General features: G+C 40.0%; 1 protein-coding gene and 1 pseudogene across 15 annotated transcripts in view; one reads left to right on the forward strand and one right to left on the reverse strand.

Moving 5' to 3' along the window:
• AKAP13 (A-kinase anchoring protein 13) overlaps window positions 1–17,969 on the reverse strand; it is a 395,830-nt gene that overhangs the window by 120,312 nt on the left and 257,549 nt on the right. Inside the window, exon 1 of one of the 14 annotated variants that reach the window (XM_030930281.1) lies at window positions 7,466–8,287. The exons of the other annotated variants lie outside the window; for them this stretch is intronic. Coding sequence (XP_030786141.1) covers window positions 7,466–7,546 — 81 coding nt within the window. The 5' untranslated portion in view covers window positions 7,547–8,287. Of the gene's footprint in view, window positions 1–7,465; window positions 8,288–17,969 lie in introns of those variants that run through there. 14 annotated transcript variants of the gene reach the window in all.
• On the forward strand, window positions 4,734–5,810 carry LOC104669577 (annotated as a pseudogene). Its single transcript, XR_749008.2, has one exon. The product of XR_749008.2 is annotated as a V-type proton ATPase subunit G 1 pseudogene (transcript).

Consider the following 17,969-nt stretch of genomic DNA (forward strand, 5'->3'; position numbering starts at 1 on the left):
AATTGATGCATGAACGGGTAAACAAAATACGGTATATACTTACAATGGAATGTTATTTTTGCCCTAAAAAGGAAATTCTGACTATAATATGGATGAACCTTGAAGATACTATGCTAAGTGAAATAAGGCAGTCACAAAAGGACAAATGTTGTATGACTCCACTTAGTACCTAAAGTAGTCAAATTCATAGAGATAGAAAATAGAATGATAGTTGCCAAACTAGCAGGCAAAAAGAACGGGAAGTTAGTGTTTAACAGGTAAAGAATTCCAGTTTGGGAATATGAAAAAGTTCTGAAGAGATAGCTAGTGGGATGGTTATATAACAATGTGAATGTACTTAATGCCACTGAACTATATACCTAAAAATGGTTAAAATTTATGGTATGTACATTTTATCACAATTAAGAAATGAATGTGCAGCAGTTAGAGATATGCAAGCTTGTTTAGAGAAAAGTAGTCAGGCAGCCCACACAGTTACAGTCAGAGCCAGTAATCTGGGCCAGACACTACCAATCATGGTCAATGTCATTAACCAGAGGACAAGCTCCATATGTATTGTGTGTGGAAAGAATGTCAAAACATGTATCAGCATTTTCAACCACATCCTGTGAAACAGCAATACCAAGCGTATCATATTCATGTGTGAGGAATATTGTGCTTACTATAAAGTAAGCTGCTTAAGAGATGTAAAGTGGATTACAAAACATCTCCCCCTCCTTCTGCCCTATTTCAGAATCATTGATGTGGCAGGTAAATTTGTCCTAGTCTTGATTCTTCTATTCATCAACAACTCTACTATTTCTTTCTCACTCAAACAACAAAGGCAACTTAAAGGCCACACTATGTGGCTCCATTTTTTAAGCGATGGGGGTCTTGCTAGGATGCTCGGACTGGTCTTGAACTCCTGGCCTCAAGTGATCCTCCTGTCTCAATCTCCTAAAGTGTTGGGGTTACAGGCATGATGTGAGCCACTGTGCCTGGCCACATCTGAAACATATACTGCAGGAAATCAAAAACCACCAGACATTTTTTTATGAGAGGGATCTTGTTCTCATGTTAGTCTCTTTTCCAAACTGATTCAAAGACTGAGGTTTTTCACACTAATAGATAAACTGGTTCCTTACACTATCAACCCTCTTCTCAGTCAGTTCTGAGACAAATCCTGGCAAAAGATTCTGATCATCAGCAGAATTAGGAGACAGAATAGGAAGAATCATCAGTGTTGGCATTGCGAATAATTTGAGTTTAAAGAGAAAAACGAAGATGATTACGTATCTTTCTATTCAGATTTACCCTTTTGGAATCTTGAGCTGTGAACAAAGTATAGGACGGGCAATTGACTAAATGGGTAGGAAAGTGAACTGGTGATCAGAAAAGCAAGTAGCTGCAACTGTGGAAAACAGAGACTTTACCATTAAACATCTATATCTTTTGGAGAGACAAGTCACCAAAACATACATTTTGGCTCTGATCACATTTATGACACTTTAGCTTAAAAACACAGTCATGAGTTTCCTTTGTCCATACTATCTCCATGACAACCAGTCCATGGACACCACAGGTATTCAACATACAAAGTTCTGGTGAATTATGGTGCACATGAAATATGGTGCACATGATAATGGAAATTACCTCAGAAGAAATGTCAGACTTATCCAGGTAACTTTTAAATTTCTGACACGAAGCCTACGGACCCCTTGTGATTATCCCTAAACCACACCCACAATGTGTTCCCATCAGTCAGAAAATAGAGCTGTACATATTTTCAGTGGAGAGGGAATTGCCTTTGTTTCTGGCAGTGTTTCTGTTACTCTTCGTATCTGAACATCCTAATAATACAGCTCATGGTTACACCCAGCCTTCCCAGCCACTGCCCATATTTACTTCCTCTGCAACTGTCTCAGGAGATCCTGCCTGAGCTACAAGGCTGAACAAAAGGAAACAAAAACCCACCATCCGGACATAGAAGCCAACATTTGAGTCAAAGTCTTTTCAGGGAATTGGACTGTATCTGAGTGGCTATATATGTGGCTGTCTTCAATCCAGAGCTTCCTTATGTCTTTTGTTTTGCTGCAATGTGGACGTCTCTTACAGTAAGCAAACTTTTAGGGAATGTGTGTTTCTCTGCAAAATGACACCACAATTAGAGACAGACTACTCCTCCTCAGCCTCAGCCAATGAGCTCGTGTGGCCTGCCCAAGCATCATGAGTAGGGAGGGGATCGTCCTCCTCTGTAAATATTTTCATTCAATGTACACAAAACACGGTTGCAAATCTTTTAACCATTCAGCTAACATTCTGAATTGCTGCCTACAAAATACTCTCTATAAATCATCAGTAATAAGAAGAATCACATTACTATTAACAGGCAGTATTTTTCTAGGTACCCAAAGTTACAAAATTAGTAAAACAGCAGTGGCCCAGGCTAAAAGCCATGTAAATCAGCAGTTAATCCTTGATTCTGACCCGCTTCCTTTCGGTACGCTAATTTTACAGTCAGTTTCTGATACCTGCTGTCCTCTAGTAATGCTCACCATGAGCTAAAGTTGGCTACTGAACTCAATTGGGTGAAAGCTCCCATCAGTCACTAACTTCCGAAGTCAACCCTAGCTTTTTGAAGGATGCTAAGAAAAATGGGCATGTTGGTACCAAAGGGCCCATGCCAACAATTACAATTCTTTCATATCCCATTTTTAGCATATGATTCATAGTTACCAACCACATACTGTAAGAGTCAGAAGTCATGCATGCATCAGGGAAAGGAGAAATGGGGGAATGTCATATACAGAGGAACAGGAATGGGTATGTGTATATTACGCTGGGTAACAGACGAGTGGGTGACCAAGGAATACTATCAACTTAGGTTTTATTACTTAGAAAAAGTTCAGAATAGAGGTAATATTTCAGAGGTGTTGGGGGCTGATGATGGGACAGAAGAGCTGATGTGAGGACAACACTAGCATATCCAGCCTCAGGGAAATCTTACAAGAAGGTCTTGATACCGAAAAGCTACCATGAAACTATGCAGAACTAACAAAGGAATCAGGGCAGAATGCAGAAGAAGCCAAAGAAAGTGTAGGTACATAACACAGAATGAGAACGCTGAAGCTAATCTTCAGTGAATTATTAGGATGCCGACGGGAGGGACCGGAGTTGTAAATGTGGAATACCAAAGTGACAGGCTTACAATTTAAACTCTGTAATTACTGCCACATTTCATCTCATCCGTTAAACACAATTTATATAACATGATGTTTATGAATCCATACTTATAAAGATAAATTCATTTAACCAACAAACGTTGTTTTGAGTGTTTAGATAATATTAATGAACAGATAAAAATGACAGACTCCTTAGTACAAAAAAGCAAACTTCCATAGATAAAAGTGGAGAACATGTACATGATGGCTTGAGAATTTATGTGGCACTCAACATAACTGTTTTTTTTTAAACACTAATAGAAAATACTGAAATTTGAAATAATTTTGTAGAAATAATTGAAGAACCCTACCAAATGGTTTTTTAGAATTGTGAGAAAACTTTGCTAAAAATCATGGGACAAAATGAACTTATAAGCCATGGTGTACCTGTCCTAAATATTGTAGAAGGAATTCCTGCACTGAGAAAGAAGAGACCAAAAGTCTAAGATAGAAAAAGAACACATATGCATATATCAATAAAAGCTAATATACATATTCATATAATAAAAGGAATTGATCGACTCCAAAAAGAGGTCTAGGATAGCAAGAAAAACATAGACTTTGAAACAGTCCAACCTGGGACTGCACTCATATGTAATTATCAATTATCAATTACATACGAGATGTGAGACACTGGGAAAGTTATTAACTACACAAATCTGTTTTCCCATACATAAAATGAGACAAAGAGTAGGAATGTAAACATTAAATGTCTGTGTCTCATATCCATTCACTTCTTCCCACTTCAGACTACAAAACCCTCTTATTCTGCCTGTGCTATTGTAACAGCAGGCTAACCAATTACTCCCAGAATAATCTTTTCAACACGTACACTGAGAGGTAAGGCATCCTCCCCACAGCTGTCAAGGCCCTGCTCTTCCAGGTCCCACCTCTGGCTCTGGCCTTCTCATCCTGCTACCCCACTTTCTACTCAAGGTGCTCCCATCCGCCACAATGGTCCTGTGTGCTCCTTCCTTCCTCAGGGCCCTGTATTTGCTGTTCATTCTTTCTAGAGAGCTCTTCCTTAGCATAGCTAATGTCTTTCCATCCTCTGGAGATCAGCTTTTTAAATGTCTGCACCTTGAAAAGATCTTCTGTCCAAAGACCATTCTATCTGAAATAGTTCTGCCCACTACACAGCACCCTACTCATTTCTTGCAAATCAATCACAATGGTTTGTACTATAAATTTCTCTATTTATTATCTACCTTTAAGCAATAATAGGATAAAGACTGTACCCCGTGGCTCGTATGGGATAGGTACTTAGGTTTCTTTAAGTTTACAGCTCTCAATGATGTTGTCTTCTCCATCTCCAAAGCAAAGAAACTAACAACAAATGTCCCCATCTGATTTTAAACTGGAAACAGGGTGTTTTCAGGACTCCTGGTGTTTATTTACTAATGACTATTTTCTGAGAAGTGAAGTTTTCTCTACTGAAAATTTTTTATTATTTATTGGGCAGGATAGTACAAACAAACACCTTTATTAGTTGTAGGTTTGCGGGGGAAAAAAAAAAAACAAAAAAACGAGCTGACCCAAGGGGCCTTCGAGGTGCTTTAGGCGGCTTGCCTTGGTCTCAGAATCGCTGCCACCATGGCTAGTCAGTTGCGGGGGATTCAGCAGCTGCTGCAGGCCGAGAAGCGGGCAGCCGAGAAGGTGTCCGAGGCCCGTAAAAGAAAGAACCGGAGGCTGAAGCAGGCCAAAGAAGCAGCTCAGGCCGAAATTGAACAGTACCGCCTGCAGAGGGAGAAAGAATTCAAGGCCAAGGAAGCTGCGGCACTGGGATCCCATGGCAGTTGCAGCACTGAGGTGGAGAAGGAGACCCAGGAGAAGATGACCATCCTCCAGACCTACTTCCGGCAGAACAGGGATGAAGTCTTGGATAACCTCTTGGCTTTTGTCTGTGACATTCGGCCAGAAATCCATGAAAACTACAGCATAAATGGATAGAAGAAGAGAGAAGCACCTGTTCTGTGGAGTGGCATTTTAGATGCCCTCATGAATATGAAGCTTTAGCACAGCTCTAGTTATATTCTTATGAAATGGCATTAAATTATTTCCATATATTATATAGTAGGTCCTTCCACTTTTTGGGCAGTAGCAAATCTAGCTTTTTTGTACAGACTTAGAAATTATCTAAAGATTTCATCTTTTTACCTCATATTTCTTAGGAATTTAATGGGTATATGTTGTCTTTTTGGCAAGGTATATATGCCTTTTGGCTCAAGCAACATGTATATCACTGTTGACTTTTTCTTTCTTAGATCTAGTTTAAAAAAAAAACACCACATAACTATTCTTTGAAGAAAGGAAGGGATTAAATATTTTTTTTCCCTAACACTTTCTTGAAGGTCAGGGGCTTTATCTATGAAAAAGTAGTAAATAGTTCTTTGTAACCTGTGTGAAGCAGCAGCCTGCCTTAATGTAGTCCATTGTTGCTAATGGTTAGAACAGTGAATACTAGTGGAATTATTTGGGCTGCTTTTAATTTCTCTTAATCAAAATTACTAGATGATAGAATTCAAGAACTTGTTACATGTTATTACTTGGTGTATCAGTAATCATTTAAAAGTAAAGACTCTGTCATGCAAAAAAAAAAAAACAAAAAAACACATTCTTGTCACTCAAGTTCTTCATACCCCTCACCATGCTCAAGAAAACCCTCGGGTTCTTCATATGAATACGGGGTAAAAAGTAACTGCCCGGCAAGTCTCAAATTAAGAAATGTATATGGAGGTGCTTCGTTAAAACTATAAAACAGCAACTCTGAGGCCAATAAGCCTGTACTGATTTAGCTCCATTCGCAAAGGCTTTCCATGCCCACCTAGAGTATAAAGTATTATATATTTTAGCATTACTTTAAATGTTCAATATTTCTTGTGATACTCAGATTTTCTTTTTATCCTTCTCCCCACCCACAGGCAAAATGATAGGGTATCATGCACAAAAAGATCCTAAAAATGAGATTCTCCTAAATACATCATATGAGGACAAAAATTTTAAAACATTACTGTGATCTCACAGAGAAAATCACATTTCAGAGAACCCAAAATGAATAATATCTTGGAACAATTTCAAAACACCAAGTTACCAACTGCTGGCAGCCAAGGCCCAGCAAGTCAACCACCTGATAATGATTATGGAGAGACACTTACAACCCTCTACCACAAATCACAACTACTCTACCTAGTGCCCTGCCCAACATGGCATTTCATTGGTTTTTGTGTCTAGCCTTCTGAGCCCATTCCTTAGCCTCACTTGATCAAAGAAAATCAAAAAGACCCAAGTAATAAACTGAATAGATAAATCAATAAAATAGGTCCACTACTTCCTCGACCAGGGCAATGTATTTCCACTTTGGTTAAACTCACCCTCACCTCCACACAGCCTCAGTTCAGATACTGGGGTTCTTTCCATCATCTATAAAGCGCTTGGTTGACTTCCAATTTCCCCTGCCTTTGCCAGAAAACTGCTAAATTTCCAAAAAGTGCTCTTTGAGCTGTCCAACATTCCCAGACTCTCATCTTACTGGCTGGAGGAGTTTTTACTAATTTTAGATTCAAGGATGCCTTCTGTAAGCAATTAGCTATTCAGAGTCTCCGCCCCCATCCTGCTTAGACACCAAACATCACTAATGCTGAGAACACAAATAAATACAGCTATCAACAAAGTCAGAAGCTACCTCCGAAAAGCAGTCAAACCAAGCCAAAAGGTCAGCTCTGCCACCTTAATAAATAGGTTTATTGGAAATCCTTCCAAAAGAAATATAAATGTTGCCTATCTTTCCCCTAAAGAATTGAGTGAGACCGTAGCAGAAAAACAGAAAAGACTCAGACAAAAGACAGAAATACTTAAAAGACAGAGGCAGAGAGAGACTGACAGAGAAAGAGACCAGGCAGATGGGGGTAGAGTCTGGGAGTGGAGGGGTGACAGAGACAGAAGGACAAACAGAGCAGCAACTTGGAAGGTGAATTTCTCCCTCTGTGATTTTCAACAGTATGAGGTTCTCCCAAGCATAAGAATCCATTTTAATGCAAGTAAAATTACATCTCAACAGTAAGTAGTCCAATGCTGATTCCCAAGCACCTACTGCTTCCTGTTCAGATATTCCTTTAAGAGGCTTACAATCACCCCTCATCCTCCATTGTGCACAGATTTCTCAGCCTTTCTCCCAATACAGGAGGGCCAGGGACATGGCTACTGGGTTCAAAGCACTAAAATAGCCCGCAGAGCTTCAAAATGCATGAGGTGCAGCCCCCCCTTACCTTCAGCAACACCACGTCCACAGTCCTGTCCACCTTGGAGATGTCACAGAGGCTGTAGCGCCTCTTGTGCCGTTCATACATTTTGCCCAAATGCAGGAAAGAACAGAGAAAATGCAGGAAGTATATCCACTGTTAACTTGGGAACCAGTGTGAGTCCTTAGTTCCAAATTTCTCACGGTGAGGTGGAGGAGATCTCTGCCTTCCAGATTCCTCACTGTATAAAAACTCTCACAGGGGTCAAAAACAATGAATTAAAAAGAAATCAAGGAGAATCCAATTCCTTGAACTGACTGAGAACTTGCTGGTAACTTCAGAGTGCTGGAAAGATGAATGTAGAACTCATAATATAAACGATAAATATCCCCTAATGCTATACTTTGTGCAGATCTTGACTGAAAGAGAAGCAAACACCGTTTCCATCACTGGCAACGACTCCCATAAAAAAATTAAGAATAAACTGGCCAAGCATAACGGCTGATACACGTAGGGAAAAAAAACCAAGAAGGCAATAAAAATCCAGTATATACTTTGCCAGGAAGAGGGAGAGAAAGAAAGGAAGACGACGCTATTTCAAAGCGATGACATGAAAAAAGTCATTAGATTCTGTTCTTGCTTAAAACAAAAACAAAGACAAAGAAAATCTACTTTTCCTTAAAGAAAAAAAAGTAGAAGCTGGGAGATGCTTTTCAAAGCAAAGTCTTTAGAGTCTGTCTCTTGCTCACCAGGCAGTGGGACTTGGTTTTGATTTAAGTTGAAAATCTCTAAGGACAGCAGAGTAAAAGGGGAAAAAAAAAAAGACCACTCCTGCAGTACTCCCTCTCTCCCTCCCTCCCTCCCTAGCCAGCCTCCTCCTCCCTTTTTCCTTCTCTCTCAAGAACGTCACTGCTTGCCCTTTCAGCTCTGTACCCGCAGCCTTGGAGGTTTGAAAACCCAATTGCAGTTGTGGGAACATGATTCATCTACAGAGGAAGAGAAAAACAAGGCTTCCTTTTCCAACCCACTTCTTCTTCCTCCTCCTCCTCCTCCCACCCCTATGAAAAAGGCTCTGTCAGGCATTGCAAGAGTAGTAAGCTAATAAAGGAAGGGGGGTGTTATACTAAACACCACAAGCGTGTACAACGGACTTGTCCCAAGGTACAGAAAACTGAAACTACCCAAAGCATACACTGTACCTCCCTGCCAAATGCAAGGCAATGATTTAACATGAGAAAAATGTTAGCCAAATATTGCAGTTATGTTTCTAGGATCAAGATGTGGCTACAAATGTGTCTGATAAGGTTTAAAAATTATCAAGAGTTAAGCTTTATTTTGGGGGAGGGAGAAGGGATGATGGAGTTGATTTAAAGAAAATGAAAAAGAAAAGGAGTGGAACAAAGGAGTTCTGGATATGTTAATATTTGTTGTGACTAAGCATAGCTGTCTGGCTGAGACTTCTCCTTCAGTGTTTCTATGCACACTAACTGGGTCTTGAATGTGGGTCTGCTACCTCATTTGCCTGTTTTCTTACTATTCCACACCCTTCTAGCCCCCACCCTAACATTCTCAGGGAAAGACTTACTTCAGAATGCATTCTCTCACCTGAGACACTCTCTTACTTGGATCATAAACGATTTGGGAGGGAAAAGGATGAGGAACTGAGGGGAGCAAAAAGCAGAGAGGAGTGAAGAAACAAAAGAAAAGGGGATTTAAAAAAAAAAAAGGATTTCTCTTTCTAGGAGCTGCTGACATTTTCCTTGAGTGGGCCAGAGTAGTCCTTAGCTAGGCTGTGAAAGCAGGGGCTCAAATACCACAACAGAAGAGGAGAGGAGAGATTTAACACCTACATTTCTGTTGACATTGCAAACAAAGTTGGTGAAAAGGTTTTTCAGGTATAGAAAAAGGATATAGATCAGCCGTGTCCTCAGGCCAGGTATTCAAGTCGCTGACCAGCATAAATGAGGGAAACAGCAAACCCTGCTAAGAAGAGTGCAAACATTTTCCTCAACTTTCTATTAATACACCACAGCTACAGGCTTTAATCCGAAATAAAAGCCATAAGGTTTTATCTCCCTATTCCTCACTGGTTCATCCGAGGAATGAAGGTAGACAACCCCTCCCCTTCTCATGCCACCAGTGAGCCTTGGCTCTGTAGTAGTACCAACATGTGCAGTGAAACAGATGTTGCTTTTCATTACAAATGAGGCTAGAGAACAGTAGAAACAAGACGATTTGACAGAGATTTAAAAGTTGTAAATAAAATTTTTGCTCTGGTTTATCCAAAGCATGGGAACCTGACCAGAGATTTACAAATACTTCCAAACTATGTGGTCTAGGGCACAGATAGAGCCTTTAGGCTTGAATGTATAGATAAATTGATAGTTTATTATGTTTTCTGTAAAAGCTTTCACCAAGCTAGAATGTAGAACTCGCCCTTCTTCTTTTTTTGAACACAGAGCTGCCTCCCCTCTGTCTGAAATATGGTTTGTTCCTCACTGCCACTCCCTTCTGTTTTAATTAGAATCAAATGATTCCTGCTTCCACGATTCCCAGGCATGTTTCTCTAGGGATCAGAGATGGTTTAATCACCATTAAAACCTTCCTACCGGCCAGGCGCGGTGGCTCATGCCTGTAATCTCAACACTTTGGGAGGCCAAGGCAGGCGGATCATGAGGTCAAGAGATCGAGATCCTGGCCACCATGGTGAAACCCTGTCTCTACTAAAAATACAAAAATTAGTTGGGCATGGTGGCACACGCCTGTAGTCCCAACTACTCGGGAGGCTGAGGCAGGAGAATCGTTTGAACCTGGGAGGCAGAGGTTGCAGTGAGCCAAGATCGTGCCACTGCACTCCAGCCTAGCAACAGAGGGAGACTCCGCCTCAAAAAAAAAAAAAAAAAGCTTTTCTACCCTAACCCTGTCCAGTGACTTACATGCAGATAATCTACATCAATCTAACAGATATTTTGTGACTCCTAGTGGAGGCAAGCAAAAGAAATAGGTAACAAGGTGTCTGTCTTCAGGAAGTTTATAGGAGAGGGAAAATTGTTTCAAACTAATACAATTTTCTGAAAGAGCCTAGATTACTGTTTGAGACATATAGAACTAACCTTTTTATTTCTAACTTCTGGATTTGTGCCACAAGCTGGAAAGCTAGATTTCCTGCTCTTTCTGCATATTAAAAGGACAATTCCTTACATATTCTGTTCCTTCTTGGAGGACAAATACCCTGGCTGGGAAATAAATGCTTTGGGTGGAGAAAAGAGTCTGTGTTGCTTTCCCCTCTGGATCTGCTCAGCACTCCCCAACAGAAGACAGAATCTGCAGTCTTGTGCTTTTGCAGTTGATGTGACAATTCCAAGTTTTTATCAAAAACATCTGGAACCAGTGAACAGTAATTCTGCTAGGATTTTGAAATACAGCTACCAATCATTTCATATCTAAACCAGAGCTGAGAGTTACAAATTTAAAGGGGGTTCTGAATTTATTTCCCTTTTCCTTTAATTTGGGGAACCTGTAGTAAAACATTTTATTATTTACAGCCATACTACTTAACAGTAGTTACTTACAGTATTAATTATCTCTCCTTTCTCTCTGCAGCCTCCATCCTGCCCTCTATCCACACAAAGGGTCTCAGATTCTTTAAAAACAACCGGTGCTTTTAGTCTGTCTCATGCCACAGGCCCAACATGCAATTCTTAAAGATTCCAGAAAATGAAATATAAAAATATTTTATACATCTTAATTTAGCTATAGCATTTGTGTTCATGAATTAAATTTTCATTTGATTTACTTAACCTCAAGATCTAACACCTTACCAAATTGTTTAAGCATTCTTATGGGTCAACACTGTGGTTGCTTTAGTTCCAGTTAGGGCAGAAGCCCGACTGCAGTCTCACAGCAAAGTTTCTGAATTAAGGCACCATCTAGTGGGGAATGCTGAAGACCCAAACAGAACACCAAAGGCCAGTGAATATTTTTGTGGGGGTGTGGGGATAGGGATGGGGCTCATCTTCTGCTACTAAGTATTTTTTCCTGAAAGCCCAAAGTGAACATAAAGTAGCAGCATGTGACGGGACACTGGTTAATGACTTACCAATGATCAATTTTACTCTCTGCAGAGAACACAAGGTACTAAGTGAAAATCAAGGGTTCTTTGTCTTCCTAGGTGTGCCATTATCTCACTGAGCAACTTGGGAGATATTAGTTTGACCCTCTGGACCAAGATTTCCAGAATGGAAAAATTAGAGAGATTTGATGCTAGGTCATATCTGAAGATCCTTCTTACTCTAATATTATATACTGCCAGTCTGAGATTAGGAAGTTATCGCCTGCCATATAGTTCATAGGATACGGTAGTTTCAGAGGAGAAAGAAAAGGGAATTGAGACATTCTCTTAAAACTTGCAGAAAACATTATGCCTGCATAATATACCTTGTTCTTCACATGAAATGGGAAGGAAAAGTTTACCACAGTCAACAATTTTCATTAATCTAAACTTAAATATAGTGAGTCATCCAGAGTTACACATATGTTGGTGGTAAAACGTATTAGAATATAGATAAAACATTTAGCCTCCACTTGAGCAACTCCTGTTTGCTTAGATAATAGACTGCTTCAAATAAGACGAATGAATATTTCACAGGTGAAAGAAAAAAATAATTTACAATGGCTGCAAAGGCATTGTCTCCAATTAGGCTTTCCTTGTAAATTTCAGTGCAGGTGTTTAGGTGCTAGGTGCTATGACTCCAGGAGAAGCAGTTCTACTGTTCCCTCCTAGCCTTCATTGACACACAGATTTGAAGGTTACCAGACAGTAAAAGGGTAAAGGAGAAGGAGAGACCTAGAAGGCCATAACTAGCCACTTCTTTTCAAATTAGTAGCAAGCAGTAGCCAACAGCTCCTTTCCTTAACCCTTTACTGTCTTTACAAGAAGAAATCTTAAGACAAATTAACTGGCGGCAGCAAACTGACAATAATAGCAACAATTAAAATAACAAATTAATACGGAAGAATATAAGAAAAAACTATCTTCATAAACTTGTGCTCTTTACAGGAACAAGGTCTCATGGATCATACACACAAATGTTAAATCGTACTAAAATTACCAACAGCTTTATGAAATAAAAGGCAGGAGGAAGGAAGAAAGGGAGATGGCAGAATCAAAATTTCAGTTGGGAAAACAGTGACAGGACAGTTTAATCTCAAGGACAGGTCTTTTGGAGCAAGATCTATTAACCACAACATTTACTGAATACCTTCTGTTTGCCAGGTGCTTCCACAAGTACAATTTCATTTATTCCTCATAAAAAGCTATTAAGATGAAATTTTACTGTCTACAGATGAGGAAAAGCAGCACTCAGAGTTTAAATCAGTTATATAGCATCACACAGCTAATAAAACAGGCTTGCTTTAAACTCAGTTCCGTAACTCAGTCTTTCCACTACATCTTATCTTGCCACTTGATAAATCCCCCAAGAAATGAAACTATAACAGAAAAAAGTATTTGAGGAAAGAAAACTTGGGATTCATTGCTCATTATCAATATTCCTACATTTGATTTTTACATAAATGCTAAAGGACAGAAAAAGATGTGTTTTTTTTTTAAATAAAAATGCCAAGTGATTCTTAATTTTACATTAAATGGACTCAGCTTTTCTGCCAACATTTCAATATTTGACATTCCACTTTCAAAAAGTTTCTCACTATAGTAACATCTTACAAAAATCTGAATGAACAAACCAAACACACAGAGTAAAAGATCTCTGGATATTGACAATTTAAGTCTTCCTTAAAATGAACAGATACACTGATCTGGCTTTTTTCTTTGGAGCAAACACTGGTTATTTCTTTTGGCAGCATTTCAGATATTTAAAGATGGCCATCGTGCCTCACCATGTTCTTCAGGCTTCTCTTTCGAATCATGATTCCCACAACGGTTCCTCAGACAACAGAGCACCTGATGCTCTCTAGTTAGTGTACTTCTTGTGATATGGATGCCACAAACAAAATCCTCTGACATGGTGCACACTGGGATGACTAAGATCAAATTGGTTTTCTTGACACACATACCACACCACTAGAAGGATAAGCTTATTGTGAAATAAACTTACTTCCCATATATTTTCTTTCAGCGTGACTTACAGCATCAGGTCTCCTTTAAACTATAATCTTGTGATTTTATTTTAAAACCTACTTTATAGCTTTCTGTATAAATATATTCTCTCAAATGAATTCTCATTTGCTTTAAACTTACCATTTTAGCCTAAAGAGGGCATAGTGAATCTAAATTCCATCACTGAAATAACAGCTGTTTCTCCAAACTCTGAAGAGCAAGGCTAACGATGGAACCCAGAATTATATCACTAAAAGCCTCCCCTGGTATGATATCTGTCCATCAATTAGCACTCCTTTTTTTTTTTTGAGACGGAGTCTCGCTCTGTCGCCCAGGCTGGAGTGCAGTGGCCGGATCTCAGCTCACTGCAAGCTCCGCCTCCCGGGTTTACGCCATTCTCCTGCCTCAGCCTCCCGAGTAAGCTGGGACTACAGGCGCCCGCCACCTTGCCCGGCTAGTTTTTTGTATTTTTTAGTAGAGACGGGGTTTCACCATGTTAGCCAGGATGGTCTCGATCTCCTGACCTCGTGATCCACCCGTCTCGGCCTCCCAAAGTGCTGGGATTACAGGCTTGAGCCACCGCGCCCGGCCAATTAGCACTCCTAATACATTCATGCCATTCTCCTGCCTTAGCCTCCTGAGTAGCTGGGACTACAGGTGCCTGCCACTGCGCCCGGCTAAGTTTCTATATTTTCAGTAGAGACGGGGTTTCACCATGTTAGCCAGAATGGTCTCGATCTCCTGACCTCGTGATCCACCCGCCTCAGTGTCCCAAAGTGCCAGGATTATAGGCGTGAGCCGCCGCACGCAACCCCACCACTCCTGAGATTAAGTAAAATGCTGGTCTATCAGCTACAAAGCCAACTGAATTCTGAGTCCCATTCCTCAGTCTTCCATACAATAGAGAATAATTCATAAAACTTCTTCCTGAAATTAATACATACTAATGTATGGCATTTTCCTATTCAACCTGCCAAATAATGCTACCCAAAAAGTAAGTGAGATACTACTCATGCAGTGTACTGTTTGATAACCATTTATATTGTCTATTTAAAACCAGATCCTAGGCCGGGCGCGGTGGCTCAAGCCTGTAATCCCAGCACTTTGGGAGGCCGAGACGGGCGGATCATGAGGTCAGGAGATCGAGACCATCCTGGCTAATACGGTGAAACCCCGTCTCTACTAAAAAATACAAAAAACTAGCCGGGCGACGAGGCGGGCGCCTGTAGTCCCAGCTACTCGGGAGGCTGAGACAGGAGAATGGCGTGAACCCGGGAGGCGGAGCTTGCAGTGAGCTGAGAGCCGGCCACTGCACTCCAGCCTGGGCAGCAGAGCAAGACTCCGTCTCAAAAAAAAAAAAAAAAAACAAAAACAAAAACAAAAACAAAAACAAAAACCAGATCCTAAAGACTGTTGTATTTGATAACACTATAAGCCATATTTACTTATAGTTTTGAATCTTCTAGCAGCATTTCTTTTTAGCATGACCACAAGAACATTAGACAGCCCACCACTGACAAACAAGAACAAAAACAAAAGCTACTTTATAATAGTACAATGACACGAGAACTTCTTCTCACATGTAGAAATTTTACCAAATTCATAAAGCCCCTAAGTGAAAATTTTTGAGTAAAATTACTATAAATCATAGCATCCCTTTTAAGGCATTAAGGTAAGAAGAATATCTTCTCTTCACATTTACTTTCCTTTTTTTTATTTATTTATTTTTTTTGAGACAAGGTCTCACTCTGTTGCCCAGACTGGAATACAGTAGTACAATCTTGGCTCACCACAACCTTCGCCTCCCAGGCTCAAGCGATTCTCCTGCCTCAGCCTCCTGAGTAGCTGGAGATTACAGGCACGTGTCATTACCACTCAGCTAATATTTGTATTTTTAGTAGAGACAGGGTTTCACCATGTTGGCCTGGCTGGTCTTAAACTCCTGACCTTAAATGATCCACCTGCCTCGGCCTCCCAAACTGCTGGAATTTACAGGCGTGAGTCACTACGCCTGACCTACTTAAACATGCTAACTATACCACCAAATAGTCAATTCAAATGAATTCACAACCTTATGCAATTTTTCCCACCCAAATAGTTGGTATATATACAAGCGCAAAATGCATATGTGATTCAGACAAAACCACTGGTAAAAAAAAAAAAAACCTATTTCAGATGGTAATCTAGACCTTGAAAAGTATTTATTATCAGTTAATTTTTAAATAGGTTTACTGAAGTATAATTTACATATAATAAACTGCACCTATTCAAAGCATAATAAATGTTTTGTGTATTGTCAAATTTTTCTAAACATGTTTTTAAGATACATTAGAATTTTTAAAACCTGGAGTGCCAAGAACACTAAACATGGCAAATTGAGTAACTAACAATTTCAACAACAACCAGGAAATTTCACATGGAAAATCTGTGACATTATTGGGACTGTATAGTACAACTCCACATTACTGTCCTAAATCTTCAATAAGCTTTTCAATAAAGCTAAATCATTAGGCAAATATTTATTAAACATGTACGTTTGGCATTGAGGATATGGCAGTGCACAAAATTGACATTAAATAATTATAATCATGTTTGAGACTGGCCCTTAGAATATGTTACTAATCTGAGACTTGATGGAAGACTTAATAGGAATTAACCAGGCAAAGGGTGTATTATGTGTGGATGGTGCTGCATGGAGGCAGGGAAGGAAAGCCGGAGAGACTGGTGTCTAAGTTCAGGCAGAAGACTGCATGATAAGGCCCAGAGGGAAGAGTGAGCACAGAGACAAAGGATGAGGCCAGCCCCAGCTGAACATGTTACTTGTGTTCACAAGTATATTGTCACTACAATAGGAAAAGCGATCAAAGAATTGTTAGCAAGGGAAAGGCATGATCGCATCTGTATTTCAAAAATATTTTTTCTGGAATATGCTCACAGGACAGGAGGGAGCAAGCCTAGAGACAGATGAGTTAGAAAGCTGTTAGAGAAGTCAGATGAGAAATGATGGTAGCGTGAACTCAGGTCTGAAAGCAGAGATCAAGAAAAGAAACCGAGAGTCCAAAAATATTTAACATTAACAAGCTATTGGGCATTGGGGTGGGAGCAGGTAGGAAAAGAAGTGTGATGATGGACTAGGTTTCTGTCCTGAACAACTACGTAAAGGGCGGAATGCAGCAGAAGTAGGTGGCAGGGAGAGATTAGATGATGAATTCACTTTTAGACACAGTGAATCTGAGACACAGTATCTCAGAGATATCTGAGCAGAGCCATGGTAAGCAGTTGAAAGTGTGTGACTGGAACTCAAGGGAATGGCTGGGGTTAGGCATTCAGATTTGGGAATTAACACACAGAAGTGACATCAAGGAAACTAAATGGAGAAAGTATTTCAAAGAAAGGATAGTAAATAGTGTGAAATGCTATAAAAAGCTCACGCAAATACAAGATCTGGATTTTGCTAGGCAAATATTTCGTACATCTTGGTGAGGGTAGTTCTGGTGTAGCTGTAGACTGATGAAAACTGGATTTAAATATTCTACTATTTCACAGGGGAAAACTTAAGGCTTTTGGGGGAAGGGGAGTGGGGGGATGGAGTTTTGCTCTTGTTGCCCAGGCTGGAGTGCAGTGGCGCGATGTCAACTCACTGCAACCTCTGCCTCCCGGATTCTAGTGATTCTCCTGCCTTAGCCTCCCAAGAAGCGGGGATTACAAGTGCTTGCCATCACACCCGACTAATTTTTTTATGTTTAGTAGAGACGGGGGAGTTTCACCATGTTAGCCAGGCTGGTCTTGAACTCCTGACCTCAGGTGATCCACCCACCTCAGCCTCCCAAAGTGCTGGGATTACAGGCCTGAGCCATCACGCCAGGCCCTTAAGTTCTATCTATATACTCAACTCTTCAGAGTGTTCTCTTAAGACATTTTTTTCCTTTAAAGAAAGTGCCTTAAGTGAATCCTTATATAATGGCAGCTATAAGATTTCTAACCCGACAATAAATACTTTAGATTGTTAAGAACTTTAAGAAGTAAACAAAACACTGACAGAGAAAAAGGGATCATTAACAAGAAGCGAGTTCCATGCAGCACGACTATCCTTTTGTATTTTTTTAATCGTGTCAAAGAGATCCTGCCATAGAAACCAAAATTAGCAGCAAACTAATGAATATTAGCCAAATTTATTTACCCATTCGGCAAATACTTAAGTGTCTGCTGTAGGTGAGTTGCCCTGTAAGGTGTTATGAGAGATATACAAATACGTAAGACATTTTTGAGTCCTCAAAGAAAATACAGCAGGAGCAACTGTATGAAACACAAACACAAGACAGTTTGGGTAGTTAGTACAGATGAAAAGCAGCATTTCAGCAAAAGGAAGACGATCCCTGGCTGAAGTGATAAGAAAGAAAAGATGCTGTTTTA

The sequence above is a fragment of the Rhinopithecus roxellana genome, chromosome 5 (genome assembly GCF_007565055.1).
Source record: "Rhinopithecus roxellana isolate Shanxi Qingling chromosome 5, ASM756505v1, whole genome shotgun sequence".
NCBI classification, from domain to species: domain Eukaryota; kingdom Metazoa; phylum Chordata; class Mammalia; order Primates; family Cercopithecidae; genus Rhinopithecus; species Rhinopithecus roxellana.